Source organism: Gadus chalcogrammus, chromosome 13 (genome assembly GCF_026213295.1).
Source record: "Gadus chalcogrammus isolate NIFS_2021 chromosome 13, NIFS_Gcha_1.0, whole genome shotgun sequence".
NCBI classification, from domain to species: domain Eukaryota; kingdom Metazoa; phylum Chordata; class Actinopteri; order Gadiformes; family Gadidae; genus Gadus; species Gadus chalcogrammus.
The window spans coordinates 15,129,866-15,157,365 of NC_079424.1; the positions used below are offsets into that span (position 1 = coordinate 15,129,866).

General features: G+C 45.9%; 4 protein-coding genes across 5 annotated transcripts in view; all 4 read right to left on the bottom strand.

The window, feature by feature from the left end:
- skib (v-ski avian sarcoma viral oncogene homolog b) overlaps positions 1-6,331 on the bottom strand; it is a 38,421-nt gene extending 32,090 nt beyond the window's left edge. For both annotated transcript variants that reach the window (XM_056605943.1, XM_056605942.1), the window contains exon 1: positions 5,104-6,331. In XM_056605943.1, coding sequence (XP_056461918.1) covers positions 5,104-6,000 — 897 coding nt within the window. In that variant the 5' untranslated portion in view covers positions 6,001-6,331. The remainder of the gene's footprint in view (positions 1-5,103) is intronic.
- Positions 6,332-7,030: 699 nt separating this feature from the next.
- Positions 7,031-12,442, bottom strand: tmem51b (transmembrane protein 51b). The gene is made up of 4 exons (XM_056606894.1): positions 11,982-12,442; positions 9,102-9,551; positions 8,466-8,643; positions 7,031-8,387 (listed from the first exon to the last, which is right to left on the bottom strand). Exons 2-4 carry the CDS (start codon positions 9,533-9,535, stop codon positions 8,154-8,156), a joined length of 846 nt encoding a protein of 281 aa, XP_056462869.1. The 5' UTR covers positions 9,536-9,551; positions 11,982-12,442; the 3' UTR covers positions 7,031-8,153.
- Positions 12,443-13,444: 1,002 nt separating this feature from the next.
- Positions 13,445-19,617, bottom strand: LOC130401681 (kazrin-A-like). Its single transcript, XM_056605598.1, has 8 exons — positions 19,521-19,617; positions 17,908-18,107; positions 17,602-17,720; positions 17,245-17,476; positions 16,354-16,455; positions 15,803-15,969; positions 15,291-15,393; positions 13,445-14,914 (listed from the first exon to the last, which is right to left on the bottom strand). Exons 2-8 carry the CDS (start codon positions 18,049-18,051, stop codon positions 14,753-14,755), a joined length of 1,029 nt encoding a protein of 342 aa, XP_056461573.1. The 5' UTR covers positions 18,052-18,107; positions 19,521-19,617; the 3' UTR covers positions 13,445-14,752.
- A 113-nt stretch (positions 19,618-19,730) lies between these two features.
- The window catches only part of kaznb (kazrin, periplakin interacting protein b), a 46,797-nt gene continuing 39,027 nt past the window's right edge, over positions 19,731-27,500 (bottom strand). The window contains exons 2-7 of the mRNA XM_056605597.1: positions 26,960-27,154; positions 24,773-24,909; positions 24,077-24,247; positions 22,984-23,167; positions 22,265-22,398; positions 19,731-21,501 (exon numbers count right to left, since the gene is read on the bottom strand). Coding sequence (XP_056461572.1) covers positions 21,331-21,501; positions 22,265-22,398; positions 22,984-23,167; positions 24,077-24,247; positions 24,773-24,909; positions 26,960-27,154 — 992 coding nt within the window. The 3' untranslated portion in view covers positions 19,731-21,330. The remainder of the gene's footprint in view (positions 21,502-22,264; positions 22,399-22,983; positions 23,168-24,076; positions 24,248-24,772; positions 24,910-26,959; positions 27,155-27,500) is intronic.

Genomic DNA, 27,500 nt, shown 5'->3' on the forward strand with positions numbered 1-27,500 from the left:
TGGCGACGAGGGACCCGCCCACGCAGCAGTGCGCAGAGAGAAAGGCCCTCAGCCTTCAGCACAGGGCATCGGCTGCACTTCCATTACACTCCCTTGAAAGGGACGGCCCTGGCCAACAAAGGAGGCGGCAGGTCTTTAGCACACATCAACCCGGGACAGAGCCCCAGATGACAGTCTTTTAACCCCGAGGTCACTCCAGGGGGAACAGAGGGCACAACCCCTGGGAGCTCGGGACACCGCCTCTTGGCTCCCCTCCCCCCCCCCCCCCCGTGACACGGCTGCCCCAGCTTGGCCCGAGCCACACGTCAACCGACAGTCACTCCAGATACGGGCTGATGCTCTTGTGAGACCCCGGTCATTTGGAGGGTGGGTGGGGGGATTTTCAATGAGGTTCTTTCTTATAGGAAGCAGAACCAGCTGCTACACGCGTGGAGATACCATAAGACAACAACAATAATATAAATATGTTGCTGGCTGCCACCATCTTCTCTGACCCAGTGTGCGATTAGCTAGCAGCCCAGTCAGACAGAGATTAAGTAATGGATGTATGTAGTAATTAATTCCTGGATCTAGCTAGCTTACTAGCTAGCTAGCAGAATACTAAGTCGGATGAGATGAAAGCCTATACATATAGCTAGCTAGGTAGCAGTATACTTGGACAGAGGGGATGACGCATGGATATAGCTCGCTAGTAAGCAGCAAACTAAGTCAGAAGAGATAAATTACTGGATATAGTTTGCTAGCTTGCTCGCAGTATAGTGGGTCAGAGGAGATGAATGCCTGGATACAGTTCACAATTTGGCTCCTAGTGTACTGGGTCAGATAAGATCATTCTGAGCTAGCTAGCTAGTTGGTGGGGCTAGAGGCTGGACAACTTAAATGGTTAGACTAGGATTGAAGGGTCTTGGCCGGCTGGGTCAATGCTGGGCAGACAGAACCATTAAGGGCCACAGGGAGGCACCACGTTAGGTCTCAAGGCTTCCTAGAGGTCAGCAGACAGATGGGAATAGAAGTGAGCCGGCAGTGAGCTCATTTTGATCTGGCCTGCAAAGCTGAATCAGGCATTATAAATGTCTGCTTTAATGCAAACATATAGACAAGGGGAAAATAAACAGATACACTCATCTTGTCAGATACACTCAAGAAGGACCATAGATATTAGTTACTGCAAGCCAGTTTACAAAAAAAGTGTATAAACTTTGTGCATGGTGGATGTTGGACTGAGGTTTGAGGCTAATTTGATTGTGTGAACAGAATGATGGAGGATGAGGAGGGGCATAAATTGGCCTCACTTGAATGGCTTTAATATCCATTCCATTAAGGAAGCACTGCACATGGTCTCCAGAGTGTCCTTCCGCTCTCCACTCACTCACTTGATTGATTACAATCCTTTCACTTTTATGAATATATTTTTTATTTATTTTGGCAATAGTTAATACTCACTAGGTAATTGACAATGCATGAAAAAACACCTATGGCAAATTCCGAATGCCAAAACCATGTCTTTGAAGATTACCATTTTAATTAAAAGCAAGTTATAATTTGCATTTAGCAAAGGCTTCTGAAAATGCAGTTGGCCAATTCTGCAGATTTACATTTAAAAAGCAAATTTGTAAACCATGTCTAGGTGTCTCCTAACTTTATTTCTTCAACTAATTGATCTTGCTGTTGGACTTTCAAACTGTATTATTATTATTATCATGATTTCCTCCTTCTGGAGTTGATTGTGCCGGGTGTTTGTTGTTTAACCAATGATACGTCCCTGTTTTCCTTTATCACACAGCCATCTGGCCAGTGGACACAAGGGCAAGTGATTGGATGCTGCAAAATGAATGGGGCTTGCGGTAAGGGGGGGTTGGGGCTAGTTTGGGTCAGTATCTTTGGAGGGAGGTCACAGGTCATGGCCCACTGACAACACATGTCAAGGCCTGGCGTGCACACACCCTGCTTCTCCTGAATGGGAGTCTGCAGTCCTCTAGCAATCTGCCCTGTCTACACACTGGGCCCAGGCCAAATGACCAAATGCGGCGATTCATACAAACACACACAATAGTCTATTGGTCTCTTTACCCTTCTGATCCAGCTCTGCTTTTGAAAACAGGCTGCGCTATCTAGACAATAGAAGCCCCAGCTGATGCCGCTGAGATTCTGCCAATGACGATAGTAACACAAAGGATTCAGAACGACTACAATTCTGCTATTTCATCTTTTTGGAATTCCATATTTTCTTCCGAGTGTTAAGCGCTCACAGTAGGCCTGTTCAGCCCACCCGCCAATACACTGCACTGCCGCCATACATGACCACCATACATGTCGGAGATGAGTGGATCTCAAACAGAACAAGGAACAGGATCGTGTGTATGATTAAAACAACACTAGTGCATGATGGGCGATGAGTCTGTTAGTGACTCTGTGTTTTAGAGAGGTAAACTGAACCGGGGCGCAGGGGTGGCTAGCTAGCGGCCGGCGGTCGCCTCTCACTGGCTAACCTTGTCAGGCTGATGTATAGGAGAGAGGGGACCCCTGGGGTCCAGACCTGTCAGGCGAACTGGGACACAGCTGACAGGGAACCACAGCGCACACACGCAGACTCATACGCACACACACACACACACACACACACATACACACACAAAAACGTGCGCGCGCACACACACACACACACACACACACCCCCCACACACACACATACGCCCACCCTTGCGATGTTCGGCCACTGTGTGTACATCACACACATAGATTCAGCAGTTTGGAGTATACGAGCTAAAGAGAACACGTCTCCTCCTGCTGATTGCAGTTAGCAGAGCAGCAGAGCTCAGCCACAGGTGCACACAGGGGTTTTCTCACAGGCTTGCGGTCGACAGTAATCCGGTCTGGTTTCCATCTATGGTTCCCAGCTCCACACGGTATAACTCAGCCAACAATCGGAAAAAGATGGTGGCCATAAGGAATATGTATATAATAAAGAAAAGAAATGTGTCGGTTTCTTTTAAGATCCAGTGAAATACATTGTAATTCACAACAGTCATGTTCCTGTCAACATAAAGAGACATAGAACACAGAATAAAGGGGGCAGATCACTAAGTACCCCCCCCCCCCCCCATCTCACTTCACCATCATCACAATCACGATTTTCCATTCATTCCAACTGCAGAAAACAATTCCAAATTCTTCAATCCCTCCTCCTCGTCCATCTCCAGAGCAGGTTTCCACACAGAGCCATTGAGGCCCCGATATACTTATAACAATATCGCAAATGGTTTGTTCACAGAGACAAAATGGCCGTTTTGCCACCAAGAAAGCGGCGCATCGGACTTCTTCACTGCAGAGTGCAGGGAGCTCAGCAAACAGTCAAACTTTTCCCACACATCCCGCCAATATACCACTGCCTGTGATTGATCATCAATACCACGTGAATGATCACGTCAGTATCTGTAATCTTTATCTGGTATCTGTGAATATCTGGTATCAGTAAAATATGGACTATTGGGTCCCACTCTCTGATTATTTCCAGATGAACCCAGTCAGACTTAGTACTGCTGAAATTGTGAGGGATTATGCACATTTGTACGACCGCTCAAGTAGTGTCAGGGAAAGAGAGAGGGGAGCGAGGGGAGTCCAAAACGGCACAGCGAGGAAAAAGGGGTCTCCCTGCATGAGGGCCAGAGCGTCTCCTGGCTGGCCTGGAGCGGCTCCATGGTGATGCATAGATGTCCACTCATTAGCCCCGTCCCACGCGACAGCTGCCTCCCGACCAGTCATCTCGTCGCGCCGGCCCTTTGTCCGCGGGCCAGTGGCTCCCCGGGACTAGCACGCGAGGAGGCGTGTGCGCGGCACATGTGAGGCGTAGACACACACACACACACCCCCTCCCCCGCACCCCACTACAACCCCTATACCCCCCACAGAACCCCCCCCCCCCCCAGAAGAGGGCTGTGGCGATAGGGTTTGGTATCAACCGTATCAGTAAAGGATTTCCCAGGGATGCTCATGTTGGGATATGCCGATATCTTTCACCAATGGAAAGCGGCGTGCTTGAGACTTCAACAGAGGATCACGCCGTCAGTGCAGCGTTCAGATAGGAGAGAGGGAACTTTTCCAACGCTAAATAAGCGCCGTATCTCCTCGGCATTGGCAGCACACATGGGTTATCGGGAGGCTCTTTTTTTTTTTTTTGCCTCACCCTTTAACCAGCCTACTCAGCCCATTAACAGATCCAACCATCTGACAATATCACACACACACACACACACACACACACACACACACACACACACACACACACACACACACACACACACACACACACACACACACACACACACACACACACACACACACACACACACACACACACACACACAGACATACAGTATCATACTGCGACCAGACTATCTCACAAATATCTCACTATCCCAACCAAACCTCATTAAATTCTTATCCTGCCAGTCCACCTTGGAGCCCCATAATGGACACCCCTCCTCCCCCGTCCCACCTCAGGCTCTCCCACTAATAAAACATATCACTGGCCTTCCATTTATTATGATGCAGATGCCCTTGGGTAACCCTGGGGGGTCGGGGGGCGGGGGGGGGGGGGGGGGGGGTTGTTCTGGACCAATGAGTTTAAATGAGAAAATAGGCAGAGCAGAGGAAGAAGAAGAGCTGATCCACAGTGTTTGAATGTGGTCGGGTGGCATCGCTGCTACACCTCTCAGAAACAGAAGCAGCAGAAGGGAGGGAGAGTTTTATGGAGTGTTTTACAACGCTGACTGCCAATGTGGACCGGACCCAAGAATATGTGCGGTTCACAGTCCAGAGAAGACCCAATAGTTTGGGCAACTGCAACTTGTGTCTAGTTGAAAACATTTTTTTTTTACACTTCAAATCACACAAAATCACATTCACTTGGTCATATGCTTATCAAATAAGCCATTGATGACATTTGATTGAATAGGATTATGGATGTAAAGGGGCCACTCTCTATAAGTGGCAACACATCCTCATATAATGTTGACTTACATCTAGCCCTATTTATAACCTATATAAGTGCTTTTCATTTCAGCCAGTTTATGTATTCCTCAATAGAAACAGGACGAGACTTACTCTGCATGGTTTACTGGACCTCTTGCTCATCAGGTCAAATTTTCTCTTAATGTCTTTGAGCAGTTGCTCCAGAAGGCTCTTCTCCTCCTTGCCTGTGTATTCGGGGTCCAGGAGCACATAAGCCCGCCAGTTGGCCGAGTCAAAGCCCCAATGGACAGTCCTGTTCTCCAGTCTCTTGTGGCTGTGCACCACAAACTTATGAGGGGGGTACATCAGCCTGCAGTCCATACACTGGATGCAGGCGGCGGTGGGGCTCGAGTACAGCTCTGGGACAAACAAGCCTTTACACCGTCCGAAACATTCGTGGTACACTTTGAAGCTCTTCTCTGATCTCTCCAGCTCCAGGGTGCCCGACAGCTCCTTGTTGCAGTGAGGGGGGTAGGTACCTCCGTAGATCAGCGCGTTGCACAGCCGCTCAGCATCCGTCTGTGTGATGAGTCCGCAGGACGGAGCTGAGAAAGGCAGGATCCCCACCACTTTCAGGATCTCCAGCTGGTCCGCGGTGCACCGGGAACAGTAGATGTGGAGGTCGTCGCACACCGAGTTGATCTGCTGGAGCGAGAAGTCCCGCAGGACAGTGTTGAGGATCTGCGGCAGGCAGAGCCTCTTCTCCCCGCCGACCACGAAGCACGAGATGGGCTCCCGCTCCAGGACGGTCTCGCACCTCTCGGTGGAGCGGTCGGACGGAATGAACATCGGACCAGACATCACCGGCGGGGCCTGGGCCGGTAAGCTGAGCCTCATCTCGGTGGTCTTTCCATCTTTATTAAAGAGGATATCCTGGTGCCACCGAGCAGAGAACGCCGCCGGTCCGCCGAGGGAGCGCATAGAACTCAAGTGGAACTGCTTCAGAGTTTGTTGAAGTCCGGGATGGGGATGAAAGCTTGCAGCCTCCATGTTTGCACAACCGACAAAAAACAAATAGTTAAACTTGTTCGAAATGACTTCAATGTATTGGCTTCACCACACGCACCGGGGATCCATAGTCTGTCGTTAGCACTTAGGAATATTTCCGATGCGCCCCATCCAGCAAATAAAACTACGGCGAATGCATAACCACTTTCAGAAGGAAACGCGATTCAAGTCGAAAAGTCCCCTAATCAAAAATAATGTTCCACCGCAACAATATTCCACCAGAAACGTTGACCGCTGTGTATATCTGTGTTAACTGCAGTTACACACGGCTAAAGTGATCTCGAATTATTCCTTCTCTGCGCAGTCTGGCTGACTCGCACTGTCTGTCTGCCTCACTCCCTCCCTCCCTCCCTCCGGCGCTCTCTTGCTCGCTCTCTCTCTCTCTCTCTCTCTCTCTCTCTCTCTCTCTCTCTCTCTCTCTCTCTCTCTCTCTCTCTCTCTCTCCCTCCCCCTTTGCCTCTCTCTCCCTCCCCCTTTGCCTGCCTCTCTCTCTCTCTCTCTCTCTCTCTCTCTCCCTCCCCCTTTGCCTGCCTCTCTCTCTCTCTCTCTCTCTCTCTCTCTCTCTCTCTCTCTCTCTCTCTCTCTCTCTCTCTCTCTCTCTCTCTCTCTCTCTCTCTCTCTCTCTCTCTCTCTCTCTCTCTCTCTCTCTCTCTCTCTCTCTCTCTCTCTCTCTCTCTCTCTCTCTCTCTCTCTCTCGCTGTTTGTTTGTGTCTGGTTCAGTCATTGAATCCCGGCCAGGAATGTGACTGACTCCCTGGGTTGGCTTTTACCTCAACCAACCAACCCTCCCTCTGCTACATGGCAGCTGCAAAAGCAGAGAAACACACACGCACGCACACACACACACACACACACACACACACACACACACACACACACACACACACACACACACACACACACACACACACACACACACACACACACGCACGCTGAAATGGACTAGGCCTACTAGAGGAAGGGCGGAGATCCCATAAACTACTTCTTCAACTGTACTTTGAGAACCAAAAGTATTCTAGCGCTATACTTTATTTTCGCTACACAAATGTTCTTGATTGATGATCACAAAACAGAAACAGCATGATAGACATGCTTGATTACATTATTTTCCGAGCTGTAACGGCACATTTTATGCATACTAGATTATATATATATCAAATTTAGTTTAATTTGGAACCTTTTGCTGTACACTGTACAAAAATCTCGTCGCACTCAGCTACCACTAGAGGGCGCCAAAACGAATAAAGAAAATCCATGCTGCTAAAATGTGTAGTAACAAATATAACAGTTAATTATCTTACCATAAGCATAACGCTTCACAAAAGTGTTGTAGGAACGGCCACAATGAATGAACTAATGCTTCACATTATTTTGTATTATAAATGTTCTGTAAACAATAAAAGGGATAATATCACCCTATCCCTAATAATGTCACTGAAAAACTAAAATGCCAATTTAACATTTATTAACAATACTTAATAATAATAAAAGGCATATCAAACATCCATCACACGTCAATTGCGGTTCTTGCTCCAAGAAACAAATGACATTGTACATCTCAATGATAATAGAAAAACAAAGCTATAATTTAAGTCCTGCACCAACCATAGTGTTATTATCCATTTATGCAATTAAAACAAAGATAACGGGAGGAGGTTGAACAAAACATAAGGCTTTTGTTATCCCCATTTAGAAAACGGTCCACAATTACACACTACACAGCAAAAATAATCATCCACATTCATATTCCTTATTGTAAATTACAATGAAAGCTTTTAATCTCAAGCAAACACACGTTATACAATATTTTACGAAATGCATTTAACCCCAAGATAAATATAAACAATAAGCCAATTGTCCTTTCACACCGAACAACACCATCAGATCGAGAAGCTCCATCACAAACACACTCACACCAATGTTTACAACACACAAAACCACGACCAGATCAAGCTGAAAACCCTCCTCGTGTTTCACCGTGAGGGCTTGAACTCCTGGCTGCTTGGTAGGTACCTACCAAGACTCCATGACGGAGCCAGCCGGTCGGCCCACCAGCCGTCCGGCGTTACGTCACAGCCACCAGAACAATGATAAAAACCGGAAAACCGGACAGCTCTTCAAGAGTGGCGGCGGCTCTACCCCAGGTCGGGCGGCTTGTCGTCGTACTGCGGGGGCGGCGTGATGGGCTCGATGGTCACGGCGTTGTGCGTGGGGCTGCGGATGTGCAGGCGGAACGCCTTCAGGTGCAGCTTGTCCGACTTGATGCGGCGCACCCGGAGCGGCGCCAGGATGCGGCTGGCCCGGCTGCTGCTGCGGGCCGGGGGGTTGGCGCCCGCTGCCGGGCCGGAGTCCTTGGTGGGGTCGGAGGCCTCGGGGGGCGCGCCGGCCCCCGCGACGGCGCCGCCGGCCCCCGCGATGGCGCCGGCGCCCTCCGCATCCGGCGAGGCGGGACCCTCCGACGGGGCGTGGCCGTCGGGCTCCGCCCCGCCCTCGTTCTCCACGGCGGCGAGGATGTCCTCGTAGGAGGGCAGGCGGGCCATGCTGTTGCGCAGGTTGCTGTTGCGTACGGGGTAGGTGTCGCTGCCCACCACCTCGTCGTAGGAGGGCACGTCGTAGGCCACCGCTCTGATGGGGGGAGGACGAGAGGAGGTTGATGTATGAACACATGACGCCACTAATATATACACTATTATACTATACTAACTGTAATAGATTAATCACATGTTTAAAATCTCTTGCTCCAGTCTCCTATACTCTTTCAACCCTTTGACTTAATTTCTCTGAAATTTCTCAGTAAATGTCTACAAAATCAATTGAATGGTTCTTGATATCCCACGCTTGTAGCGAATGTTTGCCCTGTGAGGGTAAGGTTGAGAGACGTATGGTGTGCATGTAAATGATATTGGTATCATGATTTTAAGATATGTGTTTTTCTGCCACGTTTCAGGTCAATCGTTTTGCATTTGTCATAGCAAAACCAAAGCGCCCAAATTCTACGAAAAGGATCCCGTCAAACCGAACTGCCCACTTTTTGCGAAGAAGCAAATCCACATCCGACCTAAGAAGCGTCTTTAAACACTCACTGCTCTTCCGGCTGCTCTCCCGACGCTGCGCCCTGATAGGCTGCTCCCCCGACCACCCCCGCCGCTCGCTGGCCAGTGCTCTCCGCCGGCTGACTCTTGCTCCTCAGCCCCAGACAAATGGACAGCAGCAGCATGATCAGCCCCGCCCCCACCAGCACAAAGGCCACCGACGAGGTCTTTGTGTTGTCCGAATCGGCGTCCTCGGCCTCCTCCTCTTCGTTGGTCGTCAGCGGCCTGCTGGAGTTGCCCGACGCGTTGCCGCCCGACGCCTCCGCGTCCTTGGGGATCACCGTCCACACAATCATCACAATGCCCAGGGCTATGAGGCCGACCCCCAGGGCACACAGCGCATAATGACCGCCCGAGCCGCTGCTCCCGGACCTGGACGAGCGGGGGCGGTCCCTGGCCCCGCACAGACCCCGACTGGAACACATCCCTGCAGGGAGAAGACTGCGCAGGTTCAGACCAGGCGGGGGGGTAGGGGGGGGGGGGTGATGCAAGCCGCTTGGGGTTGCATTTGCAAACTAGCTTAGGTGGATTTGAAAGGGAAAGGGGTTGCAGTTGATTTAGGATGACAATGTGGGAAAAGCAGACAAGGCTGTGATATGTTTGAATAAATCGTTGTGTGCGTTGCACCGAGGTGAGCATTATGGCAAAGAATAACCAAATGATTGGACATGCCCATACCCTCCTGGTTCATTCGGCAGTATACTCTCTGACTAAAGTCTTAAATTACCTCATTCAAACATTATCGGATTCACGCGCAACAAAATACACCAAGGAGAACACCAGTGAAAGTTTTTCTTAAAATTATTGGTTGAACATTTTCTACCATGTTCGTTCCCCAAATAAAATGTTTGAAATCAAAAAAGGAGTAAGTTTGCAGAGGGACAAGTTATGAAGTACTCGACAACATGCCATGGTGACTGATACAAACAGGCCCTAACATGAAACATGTCGTTGCTCATACGTTTTAAGGATTGACATTTGAGCCAAAAGTCACCAAACTTATAGCAACCATGTGATATCAACTTTTTCTATATCGAAGATGCCAAATTTGAATAATTCAATCTAACTAAAGAGTTTGTCATTTATTTGTAAAACTCTGAAAAGTATTTTATCTCTTAAACTTTGGGTCTTTCATCTTTTCAACTTCCACAAAATGGTGTATTCTACACCCCTCATTATTATCTCCCCTGTCTATTCTACATCCTCCTCACCAATACTCACTATTCTATTCTAACTCACATTTCGTATCGGATGCCAGTTTTTTTTTTTTTTGCCAGGATTACAATGACAATAAAATGATATTCTATTATAAACTATTCTACACCCCTCACTAATCAACACCCTCACTATTCTTTATTCCTTACTAGTCGTCATTCCTCACTATTCTATCTACACCCCACACTATTCTACACCCCTCACTATTAAAAAACCCTCACTATTCTACCAAACAAACTATTCTACAGCCCTCACCTTTCTAAGAATAAGTAGTCTATCCAAGACTTTTTGGGCCGCCCCATGTCTATTATTAACTCTCACTATAGAAACCACTTTGGAGTTCAAGTAGAGTTTGTGGGGTTTGCTTGTCTACTGTCTAACAAACCCTGGAGGATATTGGAGCAGGGATGCTGTGCTAGCTTAACCCGATCCTCTGGGGTGTACAAATTCGATCTCCTGAGCAGGCCAAGATCAATGTGTCATCATAACAATGACTATTTGTCAATCCCTATATATTTTCCATAAATAATATATGAAGGCCGGCTACGTTTAAGCCTATTCGAACATGTAAGGCAGCATATCTTCAAAGATAAAAAGTTGCCTGAAATTGACTAAACACAAAGGTAAATACAAGGATTGATCTAAAGTTTAATCAATTATTTTATTAATTAATAAGGTTAAAACTTAAAAGTAAGAAGATGTAATAACACACTATTGGTGAGAGTGAGTGAAAGCTTTTCTAATTCTCAAGGATCTGCCAAGGAGTTGGCAATCTTTCTTCACTGTTTCAGAAAAAGTTGATCCTAAACCGAAATGGTACCAGGGCCCTCATCACATTACAAAAAAATGTTTGAAAAAAGGAAAAACAAATATCTAAGAAAATAATGTATAATTATAATATTTGACACAGAACAGTGACTTAATCATTTACATCCTGAACGTTCATAAAGGGTCAAGAACATATCTACTCGTCATGTATGTCTGATTACGTAGTAAACAAATAAGGAATCAGTTCTTATAATACTGAATGTTCCTGTAACCTAACCATTGTTCAGTGCTTCCCTGACATCCACTAGATTAGATAACACATACGTTTTGTACTTTTATATCAAATATCTTATTATAAACCATGCTTCAAAATCCGGAATAATACCCATCTAGAATGCCACAGGAAATATCCCAGATTTTTTTTTTCCATTCAACAAAACATTTGATAAATAATTTTTTTGTAATGGGGTGTGGCATCCAAAAGAAAATGATTGACCACGTGATCAAACGTGAAACGCGGCTGCATGTTATCAGCACGTCGCCTGCTGTAACTGTGCTTTTGCGCGTCATATAAAAACTAACAATCATCACAGCCTATTAACTTCTGCTTACGTCATTAAACTATTGATTGATCTACGAACAACCTAATCGTTATTGGTTTGTGAAGGATGTGGCCTAAATTGAGTTAAATACTGAAACAAACAGAGCACTTCAAGGACAATATGGGAATAACTTTTACCAATCGTATGTTAGATACAAAGTCCACGTTTCCATTTAATGATAGCTTTTCCTGCGAGCTGTGAATTAAGTTGATTTCGAATCGTTTTTAGTGTAATAACATTCATATTCCCTGTAGAAAATGTCAAGGTGAGATCCAAGTGGCCTTACCTTTCTAACGCCCAAAAAGGACTTCCCTCTTCATCGATGGGCTCACCTGAATCACGCAGGTGTTTTCAGAAAGATCACACACAGACAATACAACGAAACTCACAACGACAAATGACTCCACTTAATTTAACTTTTACTTTCGAGTTTAAGTTAAACGGATCACTACAATTTCCAATATACCGCAAGATATACACCGCAAGGAAACGCATAGACAGGAACTTTGTCCAAATTCTTCACAGATACCTCCCCCCGCGGTTGTAAAGCAGAGTGCCGGTTCACCGCTCGGTCCTAGTGCCCGGCAGTCACATACCATCTTCAAACAAAAATATCAGGTAGCATAGCATAGGCATAAAAACAACAACGATTTAGGCATTCAGAAACCCATAAGTTAAATTAATAGACATTGTTCAGAATATTTGAAGGCCAAGGATTATGATTTATGAATTATGAATCTTACTGTAAAGCGTAAAATATAGGATTGGTCAAACATCAAATATAAATCGGTCAATGACAAATTAAGATTATGAATGCAATATGCAAAAAATTAGTGCACATTTATTTAAAACATATTCAATTAAAATATATTTTCAGATCTAATAGTCTTACTAAGCATTCAATTACAATAAATATTTTCTTTGAGCAAAAATGACCAAACAGTTGCAGTCGGTATTGTCCAACTCATTATAGAACAATGGAGCCATACCTTACTAAAATCCTGCTTCATACACTTAAAAAAGTTTTCAACTGAAAAATAACTGACAGCTTTGTTATAGTCTCCCACGCCCAGAGTGAGAAAAACCTGTTTCCTGCAAGTCATATTGCGCAATATTGCGCTTTCACACAAATATTTTGCTATGTGCGCTCATTCTTCAACTAGCCTATCATACCTACGGATGAATCCCTCAAACTTACCTTGAACGGCACCTCACCTGCATAGGCCAATTACAGACTTACTAATGTGCAATATTGGTTATTTCTATTAAATAAAGAAGCAATAAGTCAGTCCTCATGCTGAATTAAGGGATATTGTGTATCGGTTGAAGGGTTGGGTATAGCATCAAATTATTTCAGAAAGAAAAATACACCACACCAAATTCGCCGCCATCACACAATGTGTAGGAGCATGTCCTAAGAGGTTTTCATTAAAAAAAAATAAACGTCCTGGGAGCATAAAAAGGAATGGAACGGAGGCAGGGAGATGTGGGAGGGCCCCAAATCCGGGCTGACTCCATGCAGAAACGGTTTGTTGTTAGTCAGAAGGGAACGAAGACAAAGTGTCCGTGACTGTGAGGAATTGACATTCGCTGGGAAGACACGAGTCATCCACTGTTCCTTCACCCAGCAGAGGATGTTTTTGTAGCATGCCGCTACATCATGGACATAGTTGCTCAGGTCAGCTTTAAAGGAAAACATGAGGTCTTTGAAAAAAATACAACTGGACCACAATAGGCCCATTCGGATATACCGCTGTTTGCCTGCTCTGACCTTGGGAGTGCCTGGGTAACAATGTGTTGAGGTTGTTGGTGTGTTAGCCTGGCTCCATACAGCCAGTGCCCCTTCACCAAGACATTGGTCCCGTGTCTGCAGTCGCTCCCTTGGCACCACAGCCAGTGCTCACATTTCTCTTGTGAATGTAAAAAAAAAAAAGACTGATAATACTAATATTGGTCCCCGTTTAGTTTATTGAACAAAAACAAGTCTGTTATTGACATGAAAATGAACCTTGCATAAATAAGCCTGGATGACCTAGTGTTGGGTTACTTCTAAGAACAACCATTTGTGCAGTTAGTTTGAATACTCCATACTCTTTCTTACAGTTGTTATGCCAGAAACCCTCTCTGAACTACGACCTCTGCTATCCCTCCGGTCTGGAAGTGGTTGTGTTTCATTCTTTGTGACTGCCTGGTGTTAGTGCATCATTGTGCCTAATGTTGTCCTATGTGTGTATCCTTTACATCCATGGTTTATCTTGTGCTGATCCCATGGTGCGTATAGTTAAGTCATGGACTATCCCGGGGGAACCTGTCCCATAGAGGACTGGGTTTATCGTGACACTAGATCTATTATCCTGAGGGACTGAGAAGCTCTGGCAGACATCTAGAGTTAAGACAACCATAGTTGCAAGACTAACTTTTGTATGAAAGGTGCTGTTTGTAGTACTTTAAGAGCTATTATTTGAGGGATTTGGTAGAAATGCAATGGCCATCCGTCAGCTATTAATGAGTGAAATGGCCGATCTGTTTTGAGTGCCTCAGAATGAGACCATTTCGATTTTAGAGCACTCTCTGCTTATTTCTGTCAAATCGGGGCCCGATCAGCCTTCCCTGATTGGTTCAGTTCAACCTTGTAAAACATAAGGAGGGAGGAGACACTTATTTTTTTTGGATTCAAAATATTGCTCTCTTCGGCTCTCTTTACTCTTAAATCTTACAGCAGCGAGACAGGTTTGATAATGTTATGAAAGCTCATGATAATTGCCAGGTAGTTTATTACTCGATTAGATTTGATGGAAAAGGTTGAGATACCACGACACAGTTTCAGTATTTGTGCTTTTCATTTTAGTTGGTCAAATGCCAATTCCTGCAACAGAATAATAACATTTCATATCAGACATGTTAACAGCATCGACAACCACCACCTCTTTCAAAGTATAAATACATTTAAGAACTTCCTTGAAAGATACACTTGCGTTCCTTGAAAATAACAACAGCAGTCTGGGATTGAAGAGCGCAGTCGTAGCGTTTCTCTTTGAGGTTTTCCGTTTGGCTCCCTCAGACGTTGGAGATCTCAACAGTCTTGTAAGAATGCACAGGGCTCTCCTTGGTTCGGGGAACAGCTTGCACCCTGGCCTCTCTAGGCAGAGATCCACAGCTGCCATGGAAACCCAGAGCCCGGTCCACGGAATGGCCTTTTGGATGCAACCTCGAAGGACTCTGGAGTGGGTTAGGGAAATTAGGCAAATGAGAAGCGGCGAGAACGATGAGTGGGACTTCCGATGGTCAGAAAGTAATAGCGGATATATCACAGGGGCATTCTACCAACACACTCCAACTCTCCCTGTTCTGGGTGAGAAAATGATCTCTCACACTACAAGTAACACTTCAAATCGAACAAGTGCAACTGGAAGTGGTGCTCTTCCACCTCTTCAATTTTTAATAATAAAAAATCTTAATACACAATTCTGTCAGAAACAAATATAAGACAGGAGATTTGATTTCCCGTGTTGGTTTCCTCAGCACAAAGTGCAGAGAGTACTTGAGCACATGACAAAGTATTTGATAACATGCAGGGGGAGGAAGACGTCCATACCATGACTGATCTTCTCATTGCCATTCTGTTGGCAGCGTAGTGGTTAGCGGAGCCAGGGGACCGGGAGATGCCAGCTAGGCTCTCACGCTCCTGCTCTGCGCTGCTGGGAACGGCAGGATAGGAACCGGTTAACTCTTTTCTACTACTTTACTATTTTTATTTCATATTATAGATTAATTTCCTAAAATATTACACGGTTCTTGCACCTTATAAAACATCATACAATTTTATGAATCATTATTTATTTTCATCAACTTTGATTTAGGTAAGGGACTGGATGTTGTAGCAGTGGTGTAGTCAAGCCAGCAGAAATGATACTGGAATCGATTCCCGTTATCGACCGTCTACCTCCAGGCATCCATGAGCATGGCTTACTTGGACAACTAACGGCTCCATCACGTCACCTGAATTGACTTTCAGTTGCTTTGGATAAGCGTGTCTGCTCTACGACTACACAGTGGTAATAGCTCAATAATGGAGAATTGTGGAGCATGAGAGTGAGGAGGCAGTACCTGTGTGGGACGGAGAGCAGCCTCATCTCCTGGTACAGGTGCCGGTGCAGCATGTGTTTGTTGTGGGGGATTCCCAGTACCCTGGCCATGGTGTCCGTGTCAAACGATGGGTCCAGTGCCATCAATGCCCCGTGTATCCCTTTGCCTTTAAGATTGTCCGCATACTCCTAGAGAACGGTGCACACGAATGCACACAAACACACAGTAGATACAGATAGATACAGATAGGCACACGCATTCAGACACACAAACACACACATGCATTACAATGCATTGTTTGATCTTCCCCATCCAATGCACCGGAACCAGAATTGATTTATGTTGTCTGCAATGATTTCCAATAACGGCATTTAATGCTTCCATTTACTGGGGTTAGAACCACATCCACAAACCGTTAAACATAATGCACATTAATTTAGTTACTCTTGGCTGCTGGTGTTAATATTCGTATCGATTTTTTCTTCATCCATGGCCCTGACCTTCCATATTCTGTCTCAGCAGACTGAAACTACATTAAATGATGTGCTGTTGGCCTCCCACCAACCACCCACCCGGAGGTCTATGTCTCTGATCCACTTCATCACCCTGTGACACGTCCACACAACCAGGTCATGATCCTGCGGTTCACACTTAGCGCGCCGCGCCTGCAGTGCCTGTGGGCATACAACAACAACAACAAAGTTCAGCGGTCGAATGGAAACACAGTGCCGATCAGAGGGGAAGTTCAGGCTCCCACTACTGTGTTGCTACTACTACTTTATTCAGGTTTGTCTCGTTGAGGGGGGCACCACATTAGCAGGAGGGACCTGTTAGCAACGCAAGGACAAACAGGACAAGACGTGACCGACAAATGCCATGACAGAGAATAAGGTAACATCGTGCAGGTTGGAGGGACAGGTTGAGTGCTCGATTTCGGATAACGATTCTGAAATGACGCCATGCTGCAGTCTTTCTGAATAGCTGACCTCTACAGTGTTTAACAGGCCGTTCTATTGGAGGCTTCTTCAAACCGTAGAATATAGCCGACTATGGCTTACAGCTGATGAAATAGAATAATTCTTAAGTCATTAAAATATATCGTTTTTATGTTTTGCGTCATTTCTTTAGTAAGGAGCCTTAAGTAGTTAGTACCGTTAGCCTTTAGGGCGATTCAGGACTGGTATTCCCTGTACATTATCCCTTACATAACCATATTTAGCAAGTCTCATCCTGTGCAACATCCTGTTGGGAAATATAAATTGCTAAAGATTGTATTTGTTTGCTTTCTGTTTAGCCATGCAAACTTAATTCAAGGGGGAATAAGAATGAGCAGGTTTATGCTTTCAAATTCATTCACCATTTCATGCATGCATGTTTACTAGTTTTGCACGATAACTGTCAGCTTCTTCGCATTTGGCATAAGTTCTCCCTGCAGCTCCTTCCTGCCTGGAAGCACATCTGACCTCCTTGTCAAAGTTGAGCTGCTGCAGGAGCTGCACGGCCAGCAGCAGGCTGTGCTGGTGGTCCCGCTCTCTGACCCCCAGGTGCTGCTCCAGGTCCCTGCGGCTCAGAGAGCCCAGCACCCGGCCGTCCACTAGCTGGTCCTGGAAGGTCTGGGCGTACTGGGGCAGACCCACGTCGCCCAGCCACGAGCAGGACACCCAGTGGGGGTCCAGCTCTGAGGCATGGGACAGCCTGCAGGGTGAGAGGCGTGCTGGTGTGTGTTTATATGGCAGTGGGAGGAGCTCTGTGGTGACATGCATTGCGGTTGCTTTTAACGTAGTTTACATCTCATTTCCATCGGTTGACTCTCCCCCTACCTGTGGCCTCCTTCAGCCTTCCTGTAGTCCTCGATGGCCAGTTTGAGCTTCCTGTGGTGGATGGGGTTGCTGATGCCCAAGCCCACTTCTAGGTCATCGTCAGTAAGCCCAAGGAGCACCTATAGCACCATTTTTTTTTAAATAATAGGATCATTTGGTAACTTCTCTTCACAGAAAAGCCTACTAAAACCAAACAGCAAATATAATGCGCTACGTTACATTATTAGACTGTCATTATCACTAGTAAACCCAAGCACATTCTCTCCCTCTTTCTGCTGTAGCATTGTTAGCATGCAGAGGAAGTACCTTGCCACTCCTGACGTTTTCGGAACATGCTCTGGTGTACATGGGCATTGCCATGACAACCTCAAGCCAGGCTTGCACAGCTCCAGCCCTCCACATGGACATGGGTGTGGTCCGGGTGAGCTCCGCCAACCGGAGGCGGTCCATCTGATCCTCTCCGTCTGATAGGCTCTGGTGTGTGAGGCTTGACAGGTTGTCAGAGTCTGCATTGGTCAGGTGACGTTTTGGTGCGGTATAATGGAGGGTTTTGGGGTCAAAGGAATATAGAGATCAAGATGACTTATTTGACTTTTTGTAGGGTCAATTAACGTCACTTAAAACTGACATTTCTCCACTACCACTGCCTGTACAATGCAACTATAATCCTGGCAGGGTTATTTATAAATCAACCACATCGACTTATTTTTTTTGTTTACTTTTAAGAGGGTAGCCACAGCTGTATTTCAGCTCTTAAAATCGAAAAACCTAATGTGCCGTCTCTATTTAGCGTCGCTTTTATGTGCTCAATACGAACACTAGATGGAGACATTTCACCTGAGTTGCATAGCCAGTTTTTTGCTGGTACATGAACATAATTTATGCTAGTATGGCAGATTCGTATACCTCTTGTAGCCAAACAATAATATGGTTCAAGAAAGTGTCTCTTTTGAAGATAGTGAGAAAAGTAAGAAAGTGACGAAAGTTTTATGTTAAAGGCACCCAGTGCAACTTTATGTAAACATTCAATGAAAAATAAACATTCAATTTCTAGTCTTTTTTACACGTAGTAAGTTTCAATAACTCCATACCATTACATATCGACATTCAAGGAGCAAAGATGAGACGTCGTTGTGTGGTGAGAACTGATAGAAAATCGTAAACAACAACAATCGCCGGTGGGGAGAAGCCATTTTTCCATTGACTGGAAGCCTGCTTTATTTATTGTAGGTTACAAAAAATAAAGAAAATGGCGGCATTGTTGTTGTTATCGATTTTGTATCAGTTCTCACCACACAACGACGTCTCATCTTTGCTGCTTAAATGTCGGTATGTAATGGTATGGAGTTATTGAAACTTACGTGTAAAAAAGACTAGAAATTGAATGTTTATTTTTAAGCCTCGAAAGTTGCACTGGGTGCCTTTAATATTGCAATAATATCAAAACGTATACCGTAATAATGAAATCTTGTTGATTAACACTTGGCTTTGGCTATTATTGAAATAATTGAGTGTTTATGTTAAGGAGTGATGGTTATGAGGTGACTAAATGCCTTTGATTAATGTATTAGAAACAGGGATTATTCATTAAACATCTCATTCTAAATCACAAACACACATCACTCCCACACACACACCTTTCCATCAAATACAAATTTGAGAGGAACTACGTCAATCGCCACCTTATGACGCGACTACAAATTTGAGAACACGTGGTGTGTAAACAAATCAGTGGTCAGATTATTGCTCTGAATGCAATATATGTGTGTATCTGTGTGTCGTAGATGTGTGCGCTAGTGTGTGGGATGTTGTCACACAGATTTGTGAAAGAAGACAGTGAGCTTGAGTGTTATGAATAATCCCCAGAGCAACAGAACAGACACTCAGTACTCAATATCATCACACATGGAGTTACTCACGGTGGAGGAAGAGGAGGAGGAGGAGGAAGAGGGGACACCGTTGACACAGAGGAAAGGAGAGGCAGAGAGAGAGAGAGAGAGAGAGAGAGAGAGAGAGAGAGAGAGAGAGAGAGAGAGAGAGAGAGGGAGAGGGAGAGGGAGAGAGAGAGAGAGAGAGAGAGAGACTACTACCGGACACAAGAACACACTGCTCACGGAACAAGGGACACATTTAGTCGCTGGTTTTATTTTTAAAATAAGAATTTCATTTCAAGGGCGTGGTTGAGTGTCTGATAAAATGCTTCCCTCGAACCTCTGGACCGCAAACAGTTGGTGGCAGAGGCTCGCCGGCATTTTCAAGCTCTTGTTCTTTAAATAAAATACTTTAATATAATTTCTCTTTTTTTTATGCATCTTCTCCTAAATTACAAAACATTCAACAAAGATTTGTTAGAACCACATATGTAAGAAATAAAGGAGGGTGGTGGTGGTGGTGGTGGGGGGGGGCTATGCCAACTGAGATCTACAAACAACAAAAGACAACAGGGGAATGGTGCATTTATAATGCGGTGAAACATAACACAGTTAAAGGGAGCTTGGTAGGTCAGATGAGCACCACAAGATGGTGGTTAATTGGCTGGTAATGAATGGATTTTCTATTAATGAGGCAGCAGGCGTGATCATGCCTATTTCAATGCACATTCCTATGTTCTGTATTGGTGTGTGTGTGGTCAATGGCTGTCACCGAGGAACCAAACCGAGTCAGCGTCCACCGTGGGAGTTTATCGTGGGCAGCTAATGGAACTCAAAGAACCCCCTTTTCTTTTCTTTTAGAAATTCAGGTGAGTTTAACAGCCCTAAGAATTCATGGGAGATATGCGTGATTGTATTTTACGACTTTTGTAAAGGTATTTTAGAAAAAGTGATAACGTCTATGGTTTGTTAAGCCTTGTGGTGGAGGACTATATCTGAACACCCAAAGAATAAGTTGTGTTATCTAAAAGGCTACAGAACATGGTAAAACTCTACACTATGATGTATATATAATACCCTTATTCCCACCCGCTACAATTTGAGTTCTTTGTAGGACAGATTCGACTTTTATCATGTCATAAGGATTTGATGGTCCACCGCTGGGGAAAAGTTAGACACCAGATGTCTGTGGTTTTTCCCCTCTGTGAATTGTAGACTTCTTTACCTTTTAATCTTCATATTTAGTACCAAAAGCTATATCATAGCAAAGGTAAAACTGTCTCAAATATGCCCTCTAGTGTCCCTTGTTGCAAGTCTGATATATAGAAGATATGTGCCAAATGATAACTGGGCAAAGTAAAAAGGAAATTAAAAAACTAAAAACCTAAGGCATGATCAAAGCGTAACAAACACTAGTCGCACAGGATGCCTATTTACATATGCACAGCGGTCCTTCAAGTCTCCAGTTAGAAAAAAGAACACATTAAACATTTGGAAGATAATACAGCATTAACATGTATACACTTAATATCCTCGTGTGTATATATATATATATATATATATATATACGCATGTAAACATATATACATATGCATACATGTACATCTATAAATATATATCTAATTTACAAACATACATTTCCTGGACAATATACATCTCTGGGATAGCAGTCTCTCTTAGGTTGTTTCTTATTTTTTCCTTTGGGGTCGCATGTAGACGTTCAAAACCCAACGCTCCTTCTCTTAAGGATATACACGGCAATCAAACACACACGCATACACACACACACACACACACACACACACGCACACACACAGACACAAAAGTGTATTCCCCATTGACACAGACACACAGAACTTCACCAATCTGCGTCCTCCTCTATGTAATAGTCGGGCGTGGGTGTACCATCAAACAGGCCCGGGTCCAGGGACTTGCGCTGCTTCCCTCGAGCAAAGACACGTGACAGCGAGCCCAGAGTCATCTTCTCCTTTTTCTTCTTACGCTTCTGGTCTTCCAGGTCCTCCATGGACTGTTCAGAGACAGAGAGACAGAGAGAGATAGCGACAGAGAGACAAGGAAACAGAGAGAGCGAGAGAGGGATGGAAAGAGAGAGTGCGGGATTAGGAGTCACAGCAAAGAACAACAAATGGCCACAATTGATTCCACAAAAGCGGATGAATGATCCATGAGTCATTGTTAACACACACACATACACACACACACACACACACACACACACACACACACACACACACACACACACACACACACACACACACACACACACACACACACACACACACACACACACACACACACAGGTAAATGAATAATGGCACACACATGCGCGTGCACACAAAAAGCATAACAGCAGAACTGACGGCACAGAGGGGGCAGCGGAAGGAGGGACAAAGGAAGGTACACAGGAAGTGATGATGACCTCGGGACATTTATGTTTGGAAAAATGCAAGCTAGGGACCCTGATTTATTTCGGGCTTGTGAAGGGGATATACTGCAGTGGCCTTTTACAGAGGCGGCCTGTGCTTTGGCAACATGGTCGGATCTACATTTTTGGCGTGTTAATGTTTATGTCCTTATTCATCAATAAACCAACAAATGTACTTTTGTAAAGTATCATTTGTATGTTTGGAACAACGTCTTATAAGCCGATATGGGCTGGGCGGCACCGATGCGGGCGCAGGACACTTCCATCCAATCCAAGAAGAGTCAGAGCCCTCAGTAAGGGAGGCGTTGGCGGCGGGGCGAGGTCAGAGGTCACAGGCAGCTCTTACGTTGCAGAGGGAATGCGTCCGGTGGCGTGGCGAGTTAACGTCGCTGGGCGTGGACGAGCGGTCGCCGTCGGCCTGCGAGGCGTCAGAGACGACGCTGGGCTGGCGCGAGTGACAGGGGCTGATCCTGAGCACCGCTGTAGCCGGTGTCCGCCGCCACACCAGGAAACACCACAGCAAGAAGACACCCGACCAGCACACCGCAACCAGAAGACACGCACGCACGCACACACACACACACACACACACACACCCACACAGGAGACATACAGGAGGCACACAGGACACAGACAAACATACACACACACACACACACACAACAAAGGATACATACATGACACACACACACACACACATGCATGCACACAGGAGAGGAGACACATATACACGACACACACACACACACATGGGACATATAAAGGTCACACAAACACAGGACACACGTACGTACACCCCCACACACACACACACACACACACACACACACACGTCACGCACACACACATTCCAAAAAAAGAAAAAAACACAACACGCGCGCTGTTAGACTGAGTGTTTCCTCCTCCACCTCCTGCGAGGAAGAGGAGGAGACCTCGCGGGTTAGTACGTCGTGGAACGTCTGCATGTTTTAGTGAAGCATTAGAGATCTCGAGGACACCAAGCCACAACGGGAGACCTTCCCATCCCCCCCCCCCCAGCCCCAGCCCCCGGGCGCTGCGGCCTACCCTGTCTGTCAGCCGGGTGGCCGTGGTACAGCGTCTGCTGGCTCTGCCGGATGGCGGCCGTGAGCGGCAGGTCGGCGTGCATCACCCACTCCTGGCTGCCGTTGACCACCGGCTCGCCGGCGGGCGCCGAGACCGAGTGGCGCTTGGGCACGTCCTTGGTCAGGGTCGCCAACGACTGTTTCGCCTGGAGGAGACGGGTTGTATCAGAGGTTAGGGTTAATATATAACAATGGCAGCCGTGTTATGGATGGCAGATCGTTTCATGGTAACCGACATTAACTGCTGCAACCTGTGAGTGTTGGGTTAAAGGGGACCTATTATGCTTTTCGACTTTTATGACCTATAAACGTTGTTATAATGATTGATAGTCATGGTTAACCATGCACAAAAAAAGATGTAGATTTTCGGGAAACTCTTCCTCTCATCTGGGCGCTTTCAGCATTCTCTGTCAACGCTCGGTTTCGTCCTTCTCCGCCCCCTCGCCCCCCTCCTGCCAACCCAACTCCGTTGTGATTGGTTACCTGGCATATGGGGGCACGGCAGGAGTGCATCTACGTAGATGATTTCCCGGAAATGTGATCAAGTGAATCGCAAACGTTGTCCCGACTGTTTAGCGCTCTGCACAACCACCCCAGACTTTCAGCAGGGAATACGTCGAAATGCATGTACGTCATTATTTGACACTTAAGTAATGGTTAAACATGACTATCAATCATTATAACAACGTTTATAGGTCATGAAAGTCGAAAAAGCATAATAGGTCCCCTTTAAAGATGAAGTTAACTTAAAGTGCGGACGGTTGTTTCTGGTTTCAATGTGCTAAATGGTAAATGAAGGAGCAAATTAGAGCAATTTGACCCATGCGTCGACTATTGAAACTATAGCGCTCGAGGCATCAGGGAAGCTGAGGGTATTCTCCACTAGGGGGCTTCTTTGTGTGTGAGCAGTTTGAGTACAGCAGTAAAAACATTATTATAGCTATTTGAAAAAATGTATCTATCTCAAAACTCGATTTTTTGTGGGACAACGGAAACAATAGGCGGGACAACGGAAACAATAGGCCGTGCCCTCTTTGGGTCAGACTTCGACCTACCATGGTGAGTTCAGCCTCCAGCTCCTTGAGCCTGTTCTCCTTCATGTCCATGTGCGAGCGCAGGAGGTTTGCCTGCTCCGTGGCCTCTTTGGTCTGCCGCCTCAGGTCCCACTTCTCCCTCTCCAGCATGTCTTTCTCCTTGGCCAGGGCCTTGACCGCGTCCTCGCTCTCCTGCAAAGCAGTGGAGCAAAACACTCAGTAGATATACATTTAGTGGTCAGACAAACACACAAACACCGGACACATGTACGTTGACCCTTCTCCTATGCTTCCTGTGTTGTTTGTGCAGAAGATGGCACATGCACGTTTCCTTAAAAGGGCAGTGAGCACCTTATTAAAATTTGCAACTTATAGGATTGCCAACATATTAATCTGAGCGATTATGCTACTAAATAAATTATTGAGGAAAAGAAGGAGTAGAATCCAATGTTTTCTGCCAGGCTTTCCGTACCAGTTTGTGAACGTTACACGCAAGTGGAATTATTTTATGTGCCTTTTAGCCTACCGCTGACGTCAGAGCAAAGTAACACTGATGGCGAGGTGTTGACGGACATGGGGGGCTCTGACAGACAGGACACTGTGGATGTTGATGGCCGGACCCGGGAGAGGGTTAATCTACTCAGACACGAACGCCAGGGTGTGTATGGATGTGTGGAGCTCTGTCTGGGCAACCGTTGATTTTGACCTAGGGGTTACCTTGCGGTGCTGGTCGTAGTTGCGTATGAAGTCTCTGAGCTGCTCCTCTCGGCTCTCCAGCGTCGTGTACAGCTGCTGCATCTGGCTAACCAAATCGGCCTTCTCCACCTTTAGACGCTTACGGTCTCCTTTCATAGCTGTAAAGCAGAACACACTGCACTATCAACACTGGTCCCAAACACGGTGTGACTTCTGAGTGTATTTCTTGCAGTGGCGCCTGTTAACCACCAGGTGTCACTGTGTCCACTTGTCAACAATTTTAGGTGACTGTTCTTCAACAGCAAGATCACTCTAAAAGTTAAATGACGTCATGTCATTGAAAGAGAACTGGTAGGGTGACAATTACCTGCAGATGCAGTCACGGTCAGTATTCCCATACCTTGCGTCTGCATATTTGAGTTCAGTTGGCTGACAAATACCAGGTGTTTAAGTTGTTGAATTTGAAGAAGAAGAAGAAGAAAAAAAGTGCAAACAGACAAAAAAATTGTGTGACGAGACAAGCATGTACTCTTGTAACCCAAACAGAAGCCTGTATCACAGAAGGATCATCCTGTATACTGGTGGAAACCTGTTTTTCAACAATTACACAATATTCCCCCTCATGAGCATGCGGTCCATCACCTGTTTTACCCTGATGAGGAGAGAGAGAAAGGGAGACGGGACTGGTGCTAAAATAAATCCGTAATTTGAAATAAACAGGAGTCAAACCCTATGGTTTTTTGCTTGCTTTTTGTGTGGCTGTTTGAAGAAGCGCATGCATATTTATGTGTGTATCTGTTTGTGTGTGGGTGTGGGTGTGTTGACGACGACGACGGCAGGGACAATGTCGTGGTACGAATTTGGATGTATTTAGTGTTGACAAATTCACACCCAAACACACACACAGGCGCACTCACATAAGACTACTACGACTGACTATGCTAGTAAATAGGATCCCTCCAACCAGAAGGTGACCAATTCAATATCAACTTAATTCAATCTGATAATAGATATATTATCTGATTAAATTGCATATAAAGCATTCGTTTTTCTTGATAGAACCAGATTTATATACAAAGATTATCTTATTCAGGTTTTATTTGCAATGACTTCTTGGTTGTCTTTCCTATTATAAAAATTTGATTTACTGTTCGAGCCCAAAAAATACTCTTATTGTCTGTAGTTGGTTCCATGCTTGGCCAGCTCCAGCACTAACTAGCTAGGAGATACTGGGAGGAGGGTTGGGGGAAGGGGGGGGTGGGGGCGGGAATAGGGTATGTGTCAATCAATACCCATCTTGCTACAATCAATAGCCTCCATCGATTGTCCAATAGCCTAACACAACCCACAGCATCACAGGATAACCCTCAGGGACAGGGATTGAGGTTTTTTTGGGAGTAGATTGTCCCTGAATTGAACCAGAGGTGTGTCATACAGCTTTAAAGCGAACACAGATAGATTCAAATTCAGTCATTTTATGCACTAATGCTCTCTCTACAATGAAAGTAGGATGATACTCAAGACTTTGGATTGAACAATGAGTTTCGGCAGTTAAAAAGTCATTTCCTATTTCCTTGCATTGAGGAATTTAAAGTAGCAGTAGATGTGCTGTGCAGGGGGTGAGGCTTTGGCTTCAAACAAGGTGCAGGGTCGGGCGGCTCTCGCCTGCAGTAAGACCGGTGAGAACCGGCCCCAGTCCTTACTGGCACCAGCATTAATTGACATGCAAAAACTCACCAGGGAAGGGCTCATCGGGGTAATATAGACTGAATCTGATCATCCAGAGTTTCTTTCAATAGCCATGCATTTATGTATGCATGTGAGTTTGTGTGTGTGTGTGTGTGTGTGTGTGTGTGTGTGTGTGTGTGTGTGTGTGTGTGTGTGTGTGTGTGTGTGTGTGTGTGTGTGTGTGTGTGTGTGTGTGTGTGTGTGTGTGTGTGTGTGTGTGTGTGTGTTTATGTATGTTTATGTCTTTATGTATGTGAATGTGTATGTCTTTGTGTATGTGTATGGATGCATGCATGTGTGTTTGTATGTGTATGTGTATACGGATGCATGTATGTGTGTTTATATGGGTATGTGTATGTATCCATGTATGTGTCTGTGTGTATGTGCATGTATATGTGCATGTGTATGTGCACGTGTACATATGCATGCGTTTGCGCGTGACAGTGTGTGTATGTGTGGGTAGCGAGGCGGGGAGCTGACCTTGCAAGGCCTCCTTGGCGCGGTCCAGCTCCTGCTCCTTGTCCCCGAGCTGCACGCGGAGCTCCGTGGCCGACAGCAGGCCGGCCGAGCAGCCGCCCTCCTGCGTCTCCTCCAGGTCGCGGCTCAGCATCTCCTTCATCTGCCTCAGGAAGTGCACCTCCTCCTGGAGCTGGGCCACCTCCTCACGCAGGAGCACTGATGGAGAGAGATGGAGCGGAGGAGAGGCGGAGGGGGAGAGAGCGGGAGAGAGGAAGAGAGACGGACGGACAGATTCCATCAATGAGTGTCGTTGAAAGAGACGCGTCGGGTTTGATCTCGGCCTCTTTTATTTATTTTTTCAATGACAACCACGGCCGAGGGAAGCGGCGGAGGCGAGCGTCTTGTGTTCTCGCGCCGGGCCGCAGGGTAAACAGCGGGAGAGACGGAGCAGAGATGTGAGGGGAAACTCAAGGGGAACAAATGGAGAGTGCAAATTGGCGCCGTGTTTGCGTGAAGCACATTTACCAAGGTAAAGGGTTCGGGGAAAGATGAAAAGATGTAC